General features: G+C 37.6%; 1 protein-coding gene across 1 annotated transcript; it reads left to right on the top strand.

Annotated features, from left to right (window-relative positions):
- Positions 1-970: 970 nt before the first annotated feature.
- LOC121407768 (mRNA (2'-O-methyladenosine-N(6)-)-methyltransferase-like) lies at positions 971-21,677 on the top strand. The gene is given in 17 exon segments (XM_041598965.1): positions 971-1,070; positions 4,786-5,053; positions 5,341-5,531; positions 6,237-6,312; positions 6,315-6,387; positions 6,878-7,032; positions 7,739-7,886; positions 8,920-9,003; positions 9,798-9,897; positions 10,473-10,635; positions 10,946-11,121; positions 13,086-13,172; positions 14,439-14,623; positions 15,457-15,550; positions 16,689-16,789; positions 17,900-17,974; positions 18,313-21,677. Coding segments are annotated over 16 exon segments (3,144 nt in total). The 5' UTR covers positions 971-1,070; positions 4,786-4,794; the 3' UTR covers positions 19,490-21,677.
- The last annotated feature ends 740 nt before the right edge of the window (positions 21,678-22,417 follow it).

Genomic DNA, 22,417 nt, shown 5'->3' with positions numbered 1-22,417 from the left:
AGAATGCATTTGTTTGTGCATTATACATACTATATATATGGATTACCTTTTGGGGAATGTCCAAATATTGTGGATAGCACTCGAGCATCCCGGGGGGCACTTCCATTGACGAGTGGATACCATGCGCGACCATGGGATCTCGAAAAGCACCCTAAACACGTATTTTCCATATTCTGAAGTGCACCCCTTAACAAGTATTGGCATCTCAAACCCTACCCTTAACAAGTATTGGAAACAAAACTATACTCTTGGCAAGTATTCCCGAAATGAACCCCTAAACTAGTACAGCGATACTATGATTGTTATATGTCGGGTCCGTCGATCGTTGATTTCACCTTTACACACCGTTTGGTTTAGTACGACCCCACCGGCTTCCACAATTCGCGCAAATCGGACTCTAAACACGTGGTGTAGTCGGGCAAAAATGACATCCTGTATAAAACATTTTAATTATGTTTTATCATCCCCGAAAATTTGACCCTAAACACGTAGCTTAGCAAAATAGCCCTTTTTCACTATTTTTGTGTTTTTGACACCCTTATCACGTTACGTACGTAACGTACCCTATCTTGAAAAAGACATCCTTTTCCCCCTTTTTTTTTGGTCGCGCATGGTATCCACTCGTCAATGTAAGTGGCCCCCTCGGGCGAGCATCCAAAATCCACAGTAGGCCTAACGTTAATTACTGCATGGGTATCATAAAAGAACTTGTCTGATGTTTTATCCGACAAGTCCTGTTTTATCCGACAGTTAATTAGCATATAGTAACAGTGCTTCTCAGCCAATCAAAATCAAGGAAGTTGTCGGCTTTGACTACTTGTCAGATGAAAATGTTGATGAAACGTCCACCCCCCCCCCCCGGGGGGGGGGGCTGGTATGTACTTAGTACATGTACTGCAACGAGGAAATAAACTTTGGAAACGAGGTTGCTTATCCAAACTCAGGATCTCCCATCATGCATTGCGTAAGCTTGCCAAAATGGCCGTTTCAGTGAGCGTCACACATCAAATCAACTTTGAATAAAACCTCTGATTTCTCAATGACTCAGAGCTAATTTCATCTTTTTTGAGGTAATTTCTTAATGTTGAACATCTCAAGCATGTTTTGTCATATATTTAAATGATTTTAAGTCTTTTGTCGTTGAATTATCGGTGTTTAAAAAATGCCCAGGTCAATTTGAAGTGTTATTATTTTGCCTTGACGCCGAGCCCCGTCGGCGCAGGGCGTATTTCCCCTCGGCCTCGCTTGACTCCGGGTCAGCTCCGCGGCCTCGGCCAAACGCTGCGGGCCTACGATGAGGATGATCGCGGTCAGCTCGGCGTTCATCATAAAATTTGATTTAGGGCATTAATGGAAAATAAAACCTGGAGCCAGCCCTGGGTATGCTGGGAAGAGAACAAATTAATAATGTGATGACTGAGACTGAGTGACGTGAATGAAGTTAGCAACTTGGGCCTGCCCTTGCGCCTGGCCCCCTTGGCAAAGCCATTTCATTTGCCTCAGGACCCTCGCAAAGTACACATAGATCTACAGAATTACACATGGCACATTTTCCGAAATTTAATGATTTTCGAACTCAAATTTAGCGCTGCGTTACGTGCGCGTGCAACGTGCACTCACATCACATGGGCGTGTGTGCGCACTGCTTAATCGGACAATCAGGAACATTTTAAATCATTTTGAGGTGCTGAAAAGTGAAAAGATATTCTATATACCGGTACCTTCCATTATTATAGAACTCCCGTCATCCAAAAAGAAACATAGGTGAGGCATTATTCAGACAACGGCGGAAAGGAAAATAAAACAGAATAGAAGTAGTAAATATCTCAGATAAGCTTTTTCGGTATTGATATTTTCAATACCGGTATTACTAATAGCTTCAATACCGGTATACCGACTAATACCGAGTAAATTCCCAATTTATTGTGCAAACAGTGTCCAATGTTTGTTTAGCCCTGATATGGCCTCGGATAAAGAGGGGATGCTTGTGGTCAGCTGAGGAATGCTCAGCATGGTCCATTCTCATTGACAAAAACTTTCTCTTTCTTTGCCAAAAGTTATACGATCATGCTCTCTCCCCAGCGAGAGCTGTGAATTACCTGTGCATGTGTGCAAAATTATCTCAGCAAGCACATGGTACGAAATGAACAAGTCAAGTTGCCAAATGCTACACTGCACAAACTCACTGCTACTTACTTTGCTAAACGTGTGTACATGCCCTAACTTCCAAGCACCAAAATTCCCTGCTAAAACTGTCTAGGATATACATATGTGTGATTTTCCCTTCAACGATCTGGCCCCACTCATTCACATTTGGATTCGCCCCTTTTGTTTACCACTCACATCAACACGTGTTCGTCGAAGGTTCAAAGTTTGCTGACCTCAAATTTTGACGTCTCGTAAATAACTTCTTATAAATGTCCATTGTGTTGAACCCCCCCCCCTCTCGTGAATATCCACGTTGTCTAAAAGTAAAACCCTCCCCCTAAACTTCTTATCTCCCGGCTGCCTCTTTCTCACTCATTTTTTCTTGCTCTTGTTTTCCTTTATCTCCCCAGCCCCTTAATTCTTCACTCTCTCTTTCCCATCGGCCCATTCTCTCCCCGTCACCACCCCTCTCTTACCACGAACAATCAACATCCTCCTCCTCTCCGAATCTCGATCTTCCCCTCTTTTTGTCAATTTCATCTTTCACACATGCCAAATTTTAGTTGATCAACATCTTATCACGCCACGAGACCATCATAAATTTGAATTACAATCAATCCAATAGTTTATTTTATTTTATTCATGACCGCACATGCACGAAACGGATACAACACCCATCACAAATCACACAAATATTCTCAGCCACTTTCTTCCATTTACGATCACATCACAGATCAAAATAAACAAAGAGGGATGGCGTAACATTTTTTTTCCTGTTAATGTTATCAACATTTTCTGTCTTTTTTTTATTTTCATATTTAATTTATTTATTCATTAATGTATTATTTTTTCTTTATGTATTCATTTATTTATTATTAGTATTTTTTTTGGGGGGGTCAGACGTTTTTTGTAGCAGGCTTATAGTGTAAAATTAAACTTGTCATAATTGAAACAAGTCAAGAGCAGTCCAGAAAAAAAGATTGCATAAAGAAAAAAAGAGTGTTAATCCCTGTGGTTTGTCTGTCAATGCACAGCACCTCCCCCCCAAAAAAAAAAAAAAACTTAGTGGACATTCCCATACAAGTTAAGAGCAGTCCGAGAAAAAAAACTTGCATAAAGAAAAAACAAGTATTAATCCCTGTGATTTGTCTGTCAACGCCCCAAGCCAAGGTTGATACTTTGTTGAAGCCCGCAATACACCACGTGGTCAAAAGGCAGGCTAGGGAGTGTTTCAAAAAGAGTTTTGTCAGTGATTTTGTTTGTGTAGAGGGATGTTACAAGCTAGGAAACCCTCGCATGTGATTGGCGGAAAGCAAATCTGTTGTTGAAACCACTGAAAAAAAAACTCTTCATGAAAAGCTCTCTGTCTCGGTCGACTTCGTTGTTTACTGTAGCTGTGTACACGAGTGCATGGAGCTGAGCCGACATGCACCCCAGTATCAGTAGCGGTGGGGCCGAGGCCTTATGCAGCGGCTAACGGACCTCAGACAGTAGTTAAGGGGCGATGTATTCATTTCGAGGTTAGATTATTGGATTCTGATTTCATTAAATACGTTGAGAGAGCCAAAGAACTTATTGTTTTGGCTTAATTTTACTGTAAAAATACCCATAAACGACAATACAGAAGAAAATACCGGTATGATATTTTCAACTTTTGGTATGACGGTATTTCGGTATTGAAATTTCAACGGCGGTATCCATACCGTATCACTTTCATACCGAACGGTATTACTAATACCGGTATAACGAAAAAGCTTAATCTCAGATTACTAATCAAACGATCAGAAACATTTTTAAATTGCTTTGAGAGGCTTGCAAGTAAAGTATTTTATATACCTTTCGTCATGAAATCCCTTTCTCAAAAAAGAAATATAAAAGATGTATTATTGAGACAATCTGACATTGGGGGAAAGGAAAACAAAACAGAATAGAAGTTGTAAATATCACAGATTACTAAACAGATAATCAGGAACTTTTTAAAATTGATTTGAGGTGCTAACAAGTAAAAATGTATTTCATATACCTTTTATTATGAAATCCCGTTCTCCAAAAATAAATATGAATTATGTATCATTCAGAAAACGGCGGAAAGGGAAACAAACCAAATAGAAGTCTTAAATATCTCAATCAGATGATCAGGAATATTTTAACATTGTTTTGAGGTGCTTCTGCTGCCCCTGCATTTCAAATTCTCATTAAAAACATACAACATACAATTCAAATTGAAAGATACTTGCACAGTATACAAAATGAAAATTAAAAAAATATAAGAATATGTCGTGAGGTTATTTTTTTATCATTTTACATCACAGAGTCCTCTAAGCTAAACCAGCATGTGCCTTTCAAAGGCTGGGTTCCCAAAGGCCGAAACCATAACTTAGAGAAGAGAGAGAGGGATATTTTATACATTAAAAGAATTGGGTGGGTGATAAGGTAATTTCTTCATAATAGTTTCCAGATATATGCATCAATATATTAAAGAGATGATTTGCTGATCACTCAATAATTTTGATCAATGAATATATACCTTTAATATATGAGTAGTCATTTATTTTCTTCTCAGGAAGAAGTAACCTCTATGATTTATACATTGTAACTGAGAAGTGGCCCTTGCTCCTTTCTTACTCTCGCCCCCAGATCAGCATCATGGACATGTCAAAACAAGGGTCCAACAGGCACACCTTGCCACCTGTCAGTGTGAGGCAGCAGTCTATTGGACACCATTTTGCACCTCACTTGTCATCCCCACAGCCTAAAACTCCTGTGCCCCAGAGTCCAGCTGTTGCTCCAGGCAAGGGCAACGGCCAGCAACAGAGTCCGTTTCAGCAGTTTCCCGCACACCATGGGCAACACCAGTCAGCAGGACCTCCGCATCAGCAGCAGCCACATCAGTCAAACATCTCTGGTAACCATCTTTTATTTGTTTTGCATTTACCTCGAGTGTAAATGTTGAGGTTTTCATTACCTAGATGTTATCAGAATAGTTGCAATGAAAATGATAGTCTACAGTACTCCAGTTAAATGTTTCATGAACTTCAAATGTGATACACACCACCATGGATACATTGCACTGTAATTCCACTTTTAACGTGTTCATAGCCTTGAAAGTCAAAGACTAGTTGTTTTATTCGTTTATTTATTCATTTATTTTTTGCTTTCCTTGTTTTTTCTTATTCATTTCCAAACTTGCAGGTGCCACATCTCCTCCTTCTCAGATGCCCCATAGCCCGGACCCTTCCCATGATCTTCCCATGGAACTACTTCAAAAGGGATGGCGTCGATTCTGGAGCAAACGCGAACAACGCTGGTACTACTTCAACAAGTTTACCAACCAATCCATGTGGGAGATGCCTCCCATTGGAAGCCCAGCTGGAGCCAGTAAGGTATGTTTATTCATACTCGATCTCACTTCTGCTCTTGTACAATACCGAAGTGTGACATCATCAATTTTGACAGAGCATGCTAAAAAAAAAACACGACCCAAATTTGCTGGGAATCGGTCCATGGGGCCCCAAGATATGGCCTCATGAATACATAATTAGCCCCATTGAAGTTAATTTATATGGCCTGGTTCCTAACATTTAGAACCAGGCCAATATTACGTTGACTTCAATAGGGCTAATTATGTATGGAGGTGCCGTGGCCGAGTGGTCTAAGGCACCTGGCTATACATGAAACAGTCCAGGGTTCGATCCCAGCCGTGGCAGTTATGCCCGTAAGCAAGGCATTTAATCTACAATGCTCTTTTATCCTTCTTTCAAATAAATGGAAATGCTATATGTATTATTGGTAACTAGGTGTGAACTTGTTTAAATTTTTTTTTTAATGTATTCATGAGATCATATCTAAGTCCCATAGTGACTGATTCCCACCAAATTTTGGTAGAAAGTGTTTTTCATGCTGCTCTACCAAAATATGGTATCAAGAATGCTGAAATGCAAAAAAAACAAAAAACATTGTGACGTCAGTACTTCGGTACTCTATACTGATCATGTAATGTAGTTGTAGCTCACTCCTCACCTCTCAAGCATACGATCCATGTTCTCTCACCAAATCACAATATAATCAAAATGCCATGTCCTTTTCAGCATGATCCTTTAGGGATTCAGATCACCGAGGGCAAGGCTCAACATCCCACCCCTCTTCCGGCTGGCTCCCCAGGACTAGCCCTGTCAGAAGGAAGTCGTCTGTGGATGGTCACCCTCTCAGTCCAACTATGAGAAAGGATATGCTTAAAGGGTACGTGGTCTTTAAAAAGATGTAAAATCAATTGAACTCTATCTTATCCAGGCATCATGACAATCAGAAGAATTCTTAATGGTATGGTGGTGTGCTTAAAATTGTAATGTGAATATCTTGATGTATGAATATCTGATTAGTCTGTAAAGCTCTATTTGGGGATTTCAATCTAAGTACTCCAAAAGTAATGAATATTCCGCTGTTATGTGTATGCGAAGGGCCTTTACACCTTAGTTAATGTCAACTGAATTTGCTCTTTCTAAGTGTTTGTCAAAAAACTTTTTTTTTCTCTCTTTCAATCTGAATTTGAAGTCTTAATTGTGGGGATATATGTCCACACAGCCACAAATGAATGGCATGATAGCAAACCAAAGATACACTGTAGGTTAGGCACTAGTATGATATTTTGCAATCTTTAGTAATTTTTTGTTTACAAGAGGTATGAAATGCAAATAAATCACTAAGTCCTGAATATTTATTCTATTTGCAGCCTGTTTTGGGATTTTACTTTGGAATCAAATGTCACAATGCAAGAGCGATTTCCCTGTACCATGCCTCCACCACACAATGACATGGAATTGATGAGAAATGTGTTGGTCAGTAAGCTGAGACAACAGTATCAGGAACTCTGCATGGCAAGAGAAGGTAATCATATTGATCTTTCTTCCACTGTGTGTATCTTGATATTTGCAAAGTAAAATGTCAATTAGATATATGATTGAGTGTAGCGTAATGGGTTTGTTGTAATATTCTCGTGGTATTGTTTACTGTGTGGAAACATACCAAATGGTAGTTATTTGAGGTAACTCTTTCTTCAATTATACTTATATTATAAGTAATTGGTTACTAAATATTCATTATTGATTCTTGGTTCTGATGTTGTGTTTGGTTGATTTTATATTCAATTAGACGAAACTTTTCAGATTTATGTAAAGGGAAAGTATGATTCATTTACATGTTCTTATGCTTCTCTGGCCACAAATAGGCATATTCAATGTTTTCATTTGGCTTTAGTACTATGATATTAAATTGATCTCCCATGGTTTGTGATTCTATAACTTGTGTATCATAGAATATATTCTGAAATGTAGTAGAATTAGAATGAACCATGATTTGTTTTCTAATGACCATGCTTACATCCAACCGATTACAATGACTTCAGTAGCGCATAGAACTGTACATTTTCATTGAAAGCAAGTTTGTGAAACCTGGCCCTGACACACTTCACTGAGAATCCCGCCATAGGTCAATCTTGAGAACACAATGCTAGGAGCAACTACTTTATGAACCTGTCTATATGTTTTCTGATGATATATATTATATATATATCCAGCAGATTTGTTATCTCTAGGTATTAATGCACCCAGTGAATCGTTCAACCGCTGGTTACTTGAAAGGATGGTTGTGGATAAAGGCAAGGATCCTATGCTACCAAGCCAGTGTCCTGACCCAGTTTCACCTTCTATGATGAGAGAAATCATGAGTGACATTCCAATCAAGTATGTTGGCTAGGGCCCCATCTTGCAAAGAGTTACGATTGATCCAATCAATCGTAACTCTATGGAAATCCATCAGTGTCATAATTTTTTCTACAAGAAATTCGCAAAATGTCCTCTGTAAACAAATGAGAACACACCAAATTGTCAACAAATCAATGAATTCATTAATATACATCATATCTAGAAATTTTTTTGAACAACATGCATTTTATATGTTGACTTTGTTTGCTTTCCAGAGTTATGATTGATCAGATAGATCACAACTCTTTGTAAGACAGGGCCCCATCTTGCAAAGAGTTATGATCGATCCGATCAGTCTTAACTGCATGGAAATGCAGCAATGTCATAAATTTTTTTTGAATAGGAAATTTGTGCAATGTCCGTTGTAAAGAAAGAGAAGCACATTGAATTTATGAGTATACGTCGTATCTATAAAATATTTTGAACAAAAATGAATATTAGATGTTGACGTTGAAGGCTTTCCATAGTTGTGGTTGACTGGATCAATCACAACTCTTTGTCATACAGGGCCCAGAGAGTCTTAGTACCTTTCAGTAAGTAGTGATTAAGATATCTTGTGCCTGGAGAAACAATGTTACCTCTCATAGCAGTACCTGTATCTTTATTTGAATGTTACTCAGTGTCATCTTTTCCATGAATAAATGGTCATATCAATATCTGTACCTTTTCCTGAAGTACGAGTAACGGACTTGTCATTAATTTCGGTATGGGCTTAACAGAACTTGTTCTCCTGCATCTATGGTTTGTATTATTTTTTTTGAGGAAAGATGTGTATATGATGAATGCTAGTGCCCACCACAAGCAAATAGAGCCAGAAAGAATGATGAAAATTGATGGTGAATAATGAGTGATGACATTTCTTTCTCTTTTGAATAAATAATGCAAAGTGATCATTGTAATACTTCATTTGAACAATTTACAAAAATTGTCATGTGTAACAGATTTCTTAATTAGAAGCTATTATTCGGTAATTATGAATATAATTAATTATGTTATGCTATATAATTTATAGGTTGTACAGGCCGAATCTTCATTCTACTGCCAGGAAACTTCTTTCCAAGTATGCAGAGGCTGCAAAGAAAATGATACAGTCCAGGTACGATACCCATTTGCATCTAGTTAAAATAGCCTTAGATATTACAAGTAAAACTTTGGCTTGAATAATTTGCTTAACCAGAAAATGTTTTTGTCTTTATTGAATACGGGTATAACATAATTTCAACAGTTTTTTTGTTGTCAGCTTAGAGATTTTCATGCTATAATTGACACTGTAGATGATGAGTCATATTATTACTTGGTCATAAAATTGTCATAAAGTAATTATTGTTTGGTGGAGAAATTAGGTCTCAAATTTAGAAACAGAATCCCCTGGGAAGAGGAGCTCCCGAAATGAAAAAAAAAAGTAGTCCCCGAAAGTTACAAAATTTTGCCTCCTAAATTATTCCCGCAAAAATACTATGGAGCCCCCTCATTTTTTCCCCTATTTTCAAGACCAGTGAAATAGCCATGAATGGTAATTAGCCTTTGTGGCCTTTGAATTATTAGTGCCCTTGTCTGGTATACCTCTGAAATTTTTTAGATTGTCCAGAACAACCAGTGAATTTGAAGTCTTTAAAGGTTTATTACATGAATAAACAGATCGATCTCTTTCCACATTTGTTTATTTATCAGAATTTTTGTGTAGCTTTCTTGAAATACTTGGGGAAATATTTCATGAGGCATCTTGTCGGTAATTTGGACTGAGAACGGTGATGATGTTACATCCTTGCATGTGGTTGGCTGAGCACAAACACAATAGTGAAATTCACTGACAAGACCCTCGATGAAATGCTTCCCTGTTTGTGTTTACAAACCAGTCATGAAAGCTTTATTTCTTTACCTCCTCGCCAGGCCTGCTTCATCAGAAAGCAGAAAGTTGGTGAAGTGGAACGCTGAGGATATCTTCACGTGGCTACGAAAGCAGCCAAACTGCACCATTGACGAGTGCATGGTACATAATCATTTATCAGTGTGAAATCTGTGATTGGTGAAGCATAGTTGCATGGTAATAAAGGGAATGCCATTTGTTGCCTGCTGGATGAACACTTTAAGAAGAGGCAGAACTCATTGAATGAAAATTATCGAAGTATAGGGTAAATGGAAAACTTCAAAAGCAAATGAAAGAAGTAAAAGTAATTACGGTTGTAATGTAGAAACATCAGTAGTAGAAGCAATGGTAGTGATAGTGAAGGTGGAAGTGGTAGCGGTAGTAATAGTGGTAGTCATAGAAGTAGTCACTACTAGTAGTAGTAGTAGTCGTCTTAGTAGTTTTAGTGGTAGTATCAGTAATGGTAGTGGTAGTAGTGTTATCAGGAGTCGTGTTGGATCGGATGGCTATACTTGCAATACTTTATGTAGGTTGCCTTTGAAAGGTCCAAAACCTGTATACAAATCTCTAATTCCGGATTCATGGTCCAACTTGTACAATTAAAATACTTGTATTTTCATGAGTATATTCTGTTATTTGGATATGTGCACCCAATTCTGAATTAAATCAATTTTCATATTTTAATTTTCATTATCCAGAAACGGCTGACTTACCTGAAGGAGCAGTGTGGTCCCCATCTCTGCGAGGTAGCAAGAAGTTCAATTGAGAACATCTGTGCCAAGGTATACACCCTGTCCTGCGATACATGCGCTAAGCTCCAGAAGAAACACTGGGACATCCTTAGGGAACACCATATTGAAGGTCAGCAATGCGTATCAATATACTTGATTTCATATTCATAAAAGTTGTTTTTTTCATCTCCTTCACATGATTCATCTCGAATTTAAACCTGTATTTTCTTTTGTAATAATATTGATTACCTTTTGATGACTATTCAACAGGAAGAATTGATAATGAAATCAAGCTTCCAATTTACATTGAATTCATTCACCAAGGGACTGAGTGTATTCCATTCTCTTCTGAAGTGTTTGAAGAATTATTGTGTGCACTATTGTGTTTTCCTCTGCCAATCTGAAAATTTAATGAAACTCTATTTCATTTGATGCAATAGAGCCTCCACCGTTCACACGACCGCCATCAGACAGAAAAATGCGTTGTTACAACATACAGATGGCGGTACAGAGCCCTCGATTGCCAGCTGTAGATGTCCATGAAGAAGGTTCTGTCACGTGTCTGAGATATAAGGGAGAGATGATGAAGATCAATACGCAACATATGATGAAACTAGTAAGTGTCACTCACTCACTTCTCTCTACCTGACATTGCCCAAGGTATTGAGTTGTGTAAGAAATTGTTTATATTTAAAAAATGTGAACCATTGTCTATATTAGTAATCACATTCACTTGACTTCGTACCATCACCAATGTACTTGTCTTCCAGCTTATTGAGGTTTTGTGGATATTGTCCCTTATACACTGAAGCTTTTGCACAACAAATGTACAGGGTATGCAGATGGACAGCCTCCCCCCCCAAAAAAAAAGGGTCTATCATGTCAAGTGTTGAATTGCAAGTTATACCTTGGTCACATTTGATCTACGGCGGCCGTACGGCGAGTCAACAACAGCCATTTTATTAATTTCAATTCAAACCACCTATATGTATTGGAACAAAAAAAATGTTGAAACGGCTGTTTTCGACTCGCTGTACAGCCGCCGTAGAGCAAATGTGACCATGGTATTAGTTCAATTTTTTGTCTCACCTGCGAAGCAAAGTGAGACTATAGGCGCCGCTTTTCCGACGGCGGCGGCGGCGTCAACATCAAATCTTAACCTGAGGTTAAGTTTTTGAAATGACATCATAACTTAGAAAGTATATGGACCTAGTTCATGAAACTTGGCCATAAGGTTAATCAAGTATTACTGAACATCCTATTAGAGTTTCATGTCACATGACCAAGGTCAAAGGTCATTTAGGGTCAATGAACTTAGACCATGTTGGAGGAATCAACATCGAAATCTTAACCTGTGGTTAAGTTTTTGAAATGTCATCATAACTTAGAAAATATATGGACCTAGTTCATGAAACTTGGACATAAGGTTAATCAAGTATCACTGAACATCCTGCATGAGTTTCACGTCACATGACCAAGGTCAAAGGTCATTTAGGGTCAATGAACTTTGGCCGAATTGGAGATATCTGTTGAATTCCCATCATAACTTTGAAAATTTATGGATCTGATTCATGAAACTTGGACATAATAGTAATCAAGCATCACTGAAAATTTTGTGCAAGTTTCAGGTCTCATGATTAAGGTCAAAGGTCATTAGGGTCAATGAACTTTGGCCGAATCGGGGGTATCTGTTGAATTACCATCATAACTTTGGAAGTTTATTGGGCTAGTTCATTAAACTTGGACATTAGAGTAATCAAGTATCACTGAACATCCTGTGCACATTTCAGGTCACATGACCAAGGTCAAAGGTCAATGAACTTTGGCCGAATTGGGTGTATCTGTTGAATTACCATCATAACTTTGAAAGTTTATGGATCTGATTCATGAAACTTGTACATAAGAGTAATCAAGTATCACTGAATATCCTGTTTGAGTTTCACGTCACATGATCATGGTCAAAGGTCATGTAAGGTCAATGAACTTTGGCCATGTTGGGGTTTTTTGGTGAATAACCATCATATCTCTGTAAGTTTATTGGTCTAGTTCATAAAAAGTGGACATAAGAGTAACCATGTATCACTGAACATCTTGTGCGAGTTAGAGTAGTATTCAAAGTCAGCACTGCTGCTATATTGAACCGCGTGATGCAGGTGAGACGGCCAGAGGCATTCCACTTGTTTAGGTTTTAGGTACTTTGTAAACTTATTATTCCAGTGTTGTTCTTATTTTTTTCCATGTTCATCCTTTGAATTGATATTTTCTTATCATAAATTCATGAGAGGATTTCATTATTTTTTGTCATTCAACAAATTGTCGGACCCAACAACTTTCCTTGATTTTGATTGGCTGAGAACCACAGGTGTCTGACTGCTGTTTTAGTAACTGTTGAATTTCTGGCAAGTTTATGATGATAAGCTCCCCTGTGACCAGCAAAAAATATCAAAGAATCATTTAATGATGAAATTTAGATCCCTTGAGAAAGTAATCTCACATTTGATATATTCAAACAAGATAATCTGAAGTGTTACTGTAATCTATCAACATTCATGTTTTCTCGACATTCTTATTTCTCATCAGGATGCCTTGTACCAGTTCAACTGCCGAGATGACCCCACCCGACACAATTTCTTGCCAAGAGTTTGGTGCTTACTAAGGAGATATCAGGTATATGATTTAATGAATATGAATAAGATTGATGATATAATATACAGGCTAGTTATAGATAGTTATATACCCATTATTTTCCAAATTGTACTGATAAGAGTTAAAATGTATAGGGTGTATTGATTTATTTTTTTTTGGGGGGGGGTTAATCGTAAATCTGAAGTAAGGAGGACAGCACCAAATCAGTATCTTTTTAGAAATTAGAATAATACATAATTCATTTTAAATGATTATTTCACATTTCAGCACATCAGACTACAATGCAGTTTATCCATTTTAATATTAAAATGTGACACAAATGACAGTTGAAGACTATATATCGTGTTGGGAAGAATGAGTGTCAGATTTTAATTTGCTGCCTGCTGGGTTGTTCTGTCTAATCACCCTCCCTTTTGTAGTTTTATTTATTCATTCCAATAACAATAATGATATCCCCTTTCAATTTTTGAAGACTGTTTGGTGTAGGAGAGAGTCAAGGCCATGGTTTTCAGTGAGCTTTGCATGCAGGAGTCTTCAAAAGCACTCATTGAACTCTTTAAAGGGGAATCCAGCCTTGGCCATAAAATGGTGTGTTGGGAAGGAGAAAAATAAATTAAACAGAATGGTGAAAGTTTGAAAGAAATCGGACAAGCAATAAGAAAGTTATTGCTGTTTTAAAATTGAGATCACTAATATTATGTAGATTTCAAATTGGCAACTGGGTAAGTAAATTATGACAAGGGGCAAGGACAACTTTCCCATAGGCCATGTACTTTATTATCAGGGATTTGTGGTTTTCTCCTAAGTACCCATTCGCCTGGGGCAGTAATTTAAATATAACCCAGATAGTATATTGTTTTATGTCCTCATGAAAGAAAAATATAATTTGAAATAAAACTTTTGGGAAAAATGACAATTTAGCCATAATATGTATTGGAGTACATGGAAGAGTAGTCCTTGCTTTAGATCACTATGACATCCCATATGTGGCCAATTTGAAGTCTCCATGGGTATAGTGATTACCAATAGTTACAACTTTAAAAATTCTTAACTTTCTTGTTGTTTGTCCAATATTGTTCAAACTTTCAGCAATCAACTTGTCTGATTTTCTTTTCTTTATAAAAACAAGTTTTTATTTGGGTTGGATTCCCCTTTAAGAGTCATGATAGATACTTGTAACTCAATCTATTTGTAAAAAAGTGATAAGGATGGCCCATGTTCTGTCTTTTCATCCTTGTTCTTTCCAATGATGATCCCTGTTCCTGTTTTCTATTTTCATTCTTGAAGACCCTGTTTGGTGTAGGAGAGAACGAAGGCCATAATCTTCAAGGAGCCCTTTCCTCAGGAGTCTTCAAAGCTATCAATGAACACTTTGGAGTCACCTTTGAATGTTTCGCCTCGCCCCTCAATTGTTACTTCAAGCAATACTGTTCAGCTTTCGCCGATACAGACAGCTTCTTTGGATCGAGAGGGTGAGAGTTGTCATTGTGAAGAAAATTCTTTTCATTGTCCACTTTCCTATTATGATGCACCGTCTGGCAGTTGTCACATTATTTCATCTCATACCTTGGTGCAGCCTACTTTTCAATAAAAAAAAAGTTAATTTAATAGATGTAAAAAAAGATCAGGGAGGGTTCTTGTAAGCGTCAGATGGAAACAGAAATCAAAATCAAACAGAAATAGTAAGATCAATTGGACAGTTTCACAAGCCTGTTGGAGAAATAGTCTAGTGCATTCCAAATTGTAGTGTCGTCAGAACAATCATCAGTTTGTTTATGATTTGAAACTAATATGGCCTTTATTGCAAAATAATGCTAAATACATTCAAACTTTATATATATGCTGTGTATTAATTTTTTTTCAAATTTTTAATCAGTTAAGGCATGGTCACACCTCCCGAGCATTGTTGGAGCGGTATGGAAAAGGGGCCGAATTTCGCTCACAAAATTGGGGAAAAAATCGAAAACATAATTTATTGAAAACAAAAAAAAAAACAATCGAAATCGAAAATGGTGAACGGTAGCGAGCGGTGATGATTTTCTTTCTCTGCGCTCCACTACTGCTCCAACAACGCTCGGGCGGTGTGACCATGCCTTTAGATTTGATATACCACAGTGTTTAAATGTGAATCAAGATTTTTTTTTTTTTGTATATGTGATTTGTCTGATACCAAAATTTGATGGCAGTGGATCATACACTGAAACGATACTGAGCCCTATGCCAGAAATCTTTGTGTTCAACCTTGTGAATCCTGTAATAGAGAATGAGGGGAGATAATATCATTTTACTGTTGTTGTATATGCAGGCCAATCTTGGACTTCTTTCCATTCAGTGGATCATTTGAAGCCAACCCACCATTTGGAGAGGAACTCATGGAAGCTACAATCATTCATTTTGAGGTGAGGATAGTATCTTATTGGCCCAACTTCACAAAGGTGGTTTGAAAAACCACTGGTTGAACCCATGATATATGCAGATTTCTTGTATGAATTGTGCTTGATTTACCGCTTGTGCTGAAAAGTGCGCAATACTGATGCATGCTTTTGTCACAGTGCGCCAAATTGACACCTGTTGCCATGGTTAAGTACGCTATTTTTTTCATGAGTCCACTGTTCAGTATCGGCAGTAAATTAAGCATGATTTATCTAGAAAATCTGCATGAACCATGGGTTCAACCACCTTTGTGAATTTGGGCAAATGACTTTCAAAGGATCTAGGAAGATTTGATTTGATGTATTGATGTACTGTGTGCTTTAAAACATGCAACCAGAAGCATATTCTCAAGGTGATTTATTCATGAATTTTACTGATTTTGATTTTAATTTGATTCTGTACACTTGTGGAACCATGATGGAGAAATGTTTGAATTTTCACATCAGTGTTCTTTGAAAATCAGATAAGAACTAAGAACATATTCACGAGGATTTGTTCCGGCATAAGTATAAACAAGGGCAAAGGTCCATTCGCCCGCACAATTGTCAAAATATGTAATATATAATAAGCATTTCTAAGATGCAGTAGACTTTGCACCTGCAATACATAGACAAATTTTCATTTAAAAATCCGACTCAGAATGTTGGAAAAATATTGAATTTCAGGCATTTCATGTGACAGCCTAAAAATGCAGCCTTTCTAATCAAATCCCTGAATTGTGTATGTAAAGTGAATGGTGCGCAGACACTGGGTAACATTTTTTTTGTTCAATCTGAAAATGACTGGCCAAGGTTTTTTCCAAGAAAATCACATATTTCTCTAAATTTTATGAGATTTTTGGCACACTTATAAGAATATAAGGAACACTATTATGAAAATTTTGTGAAATAAAAAGAAGTTATGTTAAATCCTCAGTTAAATAGTTTAGTGCGCAGACATGGGATCCCCCTTCAATTTGTTTTTCTATTAGGTTCCATATACCTCCTGGACTAATGCTATATGTTTGCATTTATGCATTTAGAACCGCATGATAGAAAACCTTGAATTTAAGTATATTGTTCTTCTCCATTTATGAATCAACATTGTGTATTTATGTGTATGCAGAAATTGTTGGAGAGAACCACAGACCCACTGTCTTTCATTGTCTTCACTCCTGATTGGAGGGATCCAATAACTAATGGACTCAAGATGGCTGAAGCCAGCAGGTAATCCGACGTAACCCATTGACTTTCTGAATCATGTAATTCCTATAGATTTTGTATATGGAAGATCCACTTCTGGTAGGCAATGTGTTAAAAATCAAAGTCACAAAGTATACCCAGTTATGTGATGGTTCAAATTATAAACTCTCACTCTCTCTGTGAGTTATCCATTGTATAATGCCATTGAATTCTTTGTTATTGATATGTTACATATTAAATGGAGAATGCCAATTTTATGTGATTGTTTGGAAACATGGAGGAATTTAAAAGCAGACACTAACCTGCTGCTGAATGGATATCCATTTAATTGGCTTGGGAGCTGTAATAAAAAATCAATTCATAATTTTACATGTGACTTTATAAATCACAGGAATGTTATGAGATATGTTGATATCTTGGTCATTTTCATTCTTCATCAGCCTTTTTAGCCATTAGCTCCCAGATTGAATATTCTAACATTTGTACACTTTCAAAGTATCTATCATTGACCACATTTTAGAAGAGATGATTAGAAAACATTTAACACTGTATTGGAAGTCAGGACAAAAGTTTGGATCACGTTTATGCTCTTCACATTCCAATTGTTTGGAAATTCATGTGTTGATTTAGGAACAGCTAGCTCAATAATACGCTCCAATTCTTCAAGAACATAAAAAGAATAAAGATATCCATGATTAGTGAACATGATTTTCCTGGAAATTAATACATGTATTCTCATCTTGCCTGAGTTTCAGGTCACATGACCAATGTCAAAGGTCATTTAGGGTCCATGAACTTTGGCCAAGTTGGGGGTATTCTTATCTTGCAGCTCTGCATAAGAAATAGTAATTTTAAAACATGCATTTTTATTATGTCATGTAACGTTGTTAAAGTATCAAGGTTGGCAGAAACAACCAGTATTACAAAATGTGTCCATGAACTTTGACTGTTGGTAAATAAGGTCAAATCTATGTCCATCTATCTCATGTTTTTTTCCTCAATTCCTTATTTTTTCAATCCTGTAATCCTATTCTTTTCTCTCTTCCTCTATCATTTTTCCTGACTTTTTCTTGTAATAATTATGATAAAAGTAATGATAGACAATTCAAGTTTGTGCAATTTGTATCTCATCAGATTTAAAAGGAGACAGGAGGTCATCCCAGCCTATGAGCATGAATACCGGAGTGGCAACCAACATGTTGTCCCAGAGTAAGTAACAGCTTCTATATTACCATGTTGTTGATGACATGAACGCAATGCAATCATACTTTTCACTATTCACAAATGGATAGTGCAAAATAAAGAGAACTTAAAATAGTGACATCTGCTTAATCTCCCCAACCTTGTTTTGAAGCAAACCCATGAAAGATTTAGCTTTGTTCCCTTTGCAACATACACGATCATCTTACGGCTGAATAAATTGTTTCCAAGTGTTACAAAAAATACATCTTATTGCCTCTTGGTGATATTCATGAGGTTATGCCAAATGCAAGCAAAATATTCTACTTGTAAATCAGAAAAAAAAATTTTTGGTAATTTTGATTCAGGTCTAGTGTTAGCTGGCGTGCAGCACATGGGACTATGATGATCTTCCTGCAGAACGATGAGGGTAATCGGCTGTGGCCTCCTACTGACGAAGGAATCCAAGCGGTAATGGATGCAGCCAAACCCAAATCAGCGCCATCTACCCCAATTAGGAAACGTGCATCAGAAGATCAAGAGCTGTCCCCGCCAAGGAAGAAACTACCCCTGGAGAGCGAGTTCAACGGTAATGGCAGTAAGGCTGAATCAAGCTACAGTAATGACAATCACAGTGGTTCTATGTCATCATCATCATCAGATGGAGAATCAAGGAAAGACTCGATGGCGGGTGCGTACGGTGCAGCGCCCTCGTACAGTCCTGCTATGTCAGCAAGAGATGCGACACATGCTAATGACAGAGAGCACAAAAGGAACTCCCCACGTGGAGCAGCAGCTGAGCATTCGTCTACATCCCCTTTTGTTAACACCCTCGAGAAACAGGACGTCGATAACACGAACAAGAGCTGGTTTCACAATGTGAAGCCTGTTGAAACCAGTCATGATACAGGTCAAGATCGAGTAAGCTATGGTAGAAGCAATAGCAATGAGGGTTATGGTGGGTCAGTAATCATGCACACAAGTCCATTAAAGACGGACGGCGTAAGCCCCATGAAGCCTTCCTACAGCACTAGCTCACAAGAGTCTCCCAAATCTGCTGTGAGCCCCGTCAAGAACATGGACAACAGTAAAACCAGCAACCTTGGGGTCATTAACTGGTTTGTCGATACCAAATCAAAGCCAGCCCCGATGAAGACCCTGGCAGACTACACTACTGGCAACACAACTGGCAATTGGACCGAGGCAATAAGACCACTGGAAACTAAACCAGTGTTGACAGGCCCTGTGAAGTTTGAGAGCAAGAGTGGGAACAAGTGGACACCGATCAGCAAGCCCACCCTTGGTAGCCCTGAGAAGGTGGATGAAGGGATCGATGTTTATGAGTGGAAGGATGATGATGAAGATACCCAACCATTGATGACCAGCCCTGTCAGGAAAGGGGCAAAGGCCATTGGTAAGGGTGCTATGAAACTCAAAGCAGTCAAGAGGTTGGATAGTACTCTCACCTCCAACCAAACAACCACCCAGAAGTCTACTGTAGTTGGGGGACGAGTGCTTAGATCAAGGAGAGGAGAATCCAAGTAAAGGTTCATGTAGGCAAGGTGTGCAGCTTCCAGATAGATATGTTTGAAAATGCTCAAGGTCTGTTTTAAACTAGTCCATTTTTTTATATAGCCTTTCATTTCAGTATTTGAAGTAATATGTCTCCCAATGTTTTTGTTTATTTGAGGTAATACCTGGGGATGTGTCTACCAACAGTTATGATGGACTTGATGCCGCACTTGAATTCCTAGTTGTGTGCAGTTATTGACGCAGTTCCAAATAGCTTTGATCGTGCTCTGGAATGTGTGCCATATACATGTAATGCATACTAGTTGAAGAGATATGCATTTCATGAGTCCAGTCAATCTTAACTATTTGTGAAACACACCTTACTGTAGAATGATGCCTCCCTGTGGTTCAATCAACTACAAATTAGGAATACTTCATTTAGTTACCTAATTAAATAGCTTCATTGATAGTATTTACCAACTGCATTCCCTGTAAATATGCCAGTATTTATGTTAGGGGTAATATGTACTACTCCTCTTTAAATGATACAAAGGTGCTTCGGAATGTGAAGAACAAATGTCTTTTGTTTTTAGTTTTTATGTTTTGTAGCTGTATTCAAGATTTGACATTTTTCATATTTGTTTAGATAATATACAGTATGATATAAATGTAAATAGATGAATGCAAATAAGCAACATTGGTTAACTTAATGTATATTTGTGTGAATAATATACAAAATTACTTTCAAGAGATGATTGTAAAAAGTGCAAATACAACTGCATGCCACTTTTGTATTTTCTTGCCAATATTTATATTGTTTATCTCTTCTGTGAAATTTGAAGGTCTATGTTATAAACATTGGATTTGAAATTGTTTAGGTGAGTTTTTATTATTGTTTTTATTACATTTTATTCATATCTTAATTTTCACCTTTAGGATTGATAGAGTTTTCCTACTTTTACATTGAATTCACTTGATAGAGAAAAGGCATTTGTTTTGTGAGCATTATTTAATCATGTCAAGTTACAAAATTTTAATTGAGGTAGTGATTGAAATTTTTGGAATAGTTCTAAGGCATTATTCTTTGCCAAAATTCAAAAGTTAATAAAAATGCTGCTGGACAGCAAAGGTAAAGAGAGTAGTGTTTTAGAGTGGCTATACCATTTGGTTTTATCCAAAAAAGTAACTTTTCCTAATCCTTATTTCATTTCGTAGTCAGTGCAATTTATTAGAAATTGTTACTGCATTAAAGCTGTAGTGACACCTTTGTGTATGGGGCTTGGCTTTTGCTTACATGTAAATGCAGATGCAGGGATGTACATGTAAAATAAATTGGAGTAATTTGTTTTACATGTGTTTCAAGTGCATAGGCATTTTAAGAGTGCTTGAGCACTCGTTTCAATTTCTGTGAAACTGTGGCAACAAAGTGCAAGTTAAGATGGCTTCTTTGTGGAGCTTGAATTGCATTTTTTCTGCTGATTTACCTTGTTTGAATTCGTTCAGATTTGTATATTGGCCTGTATTGTTGTGCTGTTGCACCACACTCCCAGCTGCAAGTGCCTTTGCAGTTGCCATAATCTACAGTGCAATCCAGCTCATACATTGTGTGCTTTTATACGAGCTACTAACGAGCTGGACATGCAATATTGCGATACCTTAAATCACATGCCTGTTGCAAATTGCTGGATATAGTTGCGTATTAAGAACGGAGTAGCTCTGTACACAAAGGTGTGACCCTGATATTCGAGATATTAATAAACATTCCTTAGAAGGTATTAAATCTTTAAATTTAGTTATGATGCATCTCTTATTGAAAATAAATTCAGTATTTAGCAAACCTATTTGATATTACATGAAAGGCAGTACAAGTTTTTTTTCCACAACATTAATTTCTGTTTTAACGTTCTCTCTTTCTTAATTATGAATTACATCCTCTTAATAATTTCATGTTTCCAAAGTATAGTTCTGTAGGTATCATACAATTTTTTGTGTCGGTGCAGGAACACCTTTAGCACCACTCTTCTGCAAACTTCACGGGTGCAGGAATGCCCTTACTCAATGCCCACAACTTTGGGCGTGTCTGTGTGCATGCAAAGCGCCTATGTGTGGTGCTAAGGGTGTTCCTGCACCAACACGACAAAATGTTGATGCATTGTGGGAAACGTCACCCCTGAAATAGGTAGAACGATTACCTCTTTTGGCGTTTCACAAACCTGGGTCAGGTATTTTACACAAAGGTTAGCGATTAATCGTTAAATGAAACGACCTGTCCTGATCATTGTTTCATGCTAATGCTCAATAGACTGACGAGGAAGCAATCAGAATCTTTCTTTCGAATTAGCGATTAATTGCTAACCTTTATGTTACGGAGACCTAGTGGGTGTTTCATAAAGCTGTTCGCAATGTGTGAATGACTTAAGGACTGGCGACTTTTTTGTGCTCAGTGATATATTCCTGTGTATTTGGTTTAGGAGTAAGTACTTGTTTAGTCATGCATAAAGTCATGCGTAACTTTACGAACAGCATGATGAAACACACATGGCTGTTTTATAATGCTGTTTGCAAGATATGAATGACTTTATCCGCGACTGGTGATCGTGCAAGGACTGCTGATCCTTTTTTGTGCCAATATCCGTATGTAAATGTCTGAGCACCTAAGATCATGTATCAGTTGTGAACCGTAATGGCCCTGCGAGGCACCATCTTTGTGGTAGATAATATCAACACAAGGTGAAGACATCCTGCCTTTCATTGTAACATTGTTCTCGTTTGCGTAGCACCAAGAATGATGCCGCATGGTGGTGCCACAAAGTGTTCTATTTCAATTTAGTAATAGGCAATTGGAGATGACACATTAAAGTGCTGTGAACAAAAGCTCTATACATACTTGGACATGAGTCCTTTAGCGTCATCATCCAAAGTCATCAATCAGTTGTAGTCCTAGTGAAATGACCTGCTCTA

This window comes from Lytechinus variegatus, chromosome 2 (genome assembly GCF_018143015.1).
Source record: "Lytechinus variegatus isolate NC3 chromosome 2, Lvar_3.0, whole genome shotgun sequence".
NCBI classification, from domain to species: Eukaryota; Metazoa; Echinodermata; class Echinoidea; order Temnopleuroida; family Toxopneustidae; genus Lytechinus; species Lytechinus variegatus.
The sequence above is the reverse complement of the archived record's forward strand: the minus strand, read 5'-3'. Positions and strand labels throughout refer to the sequence as shown.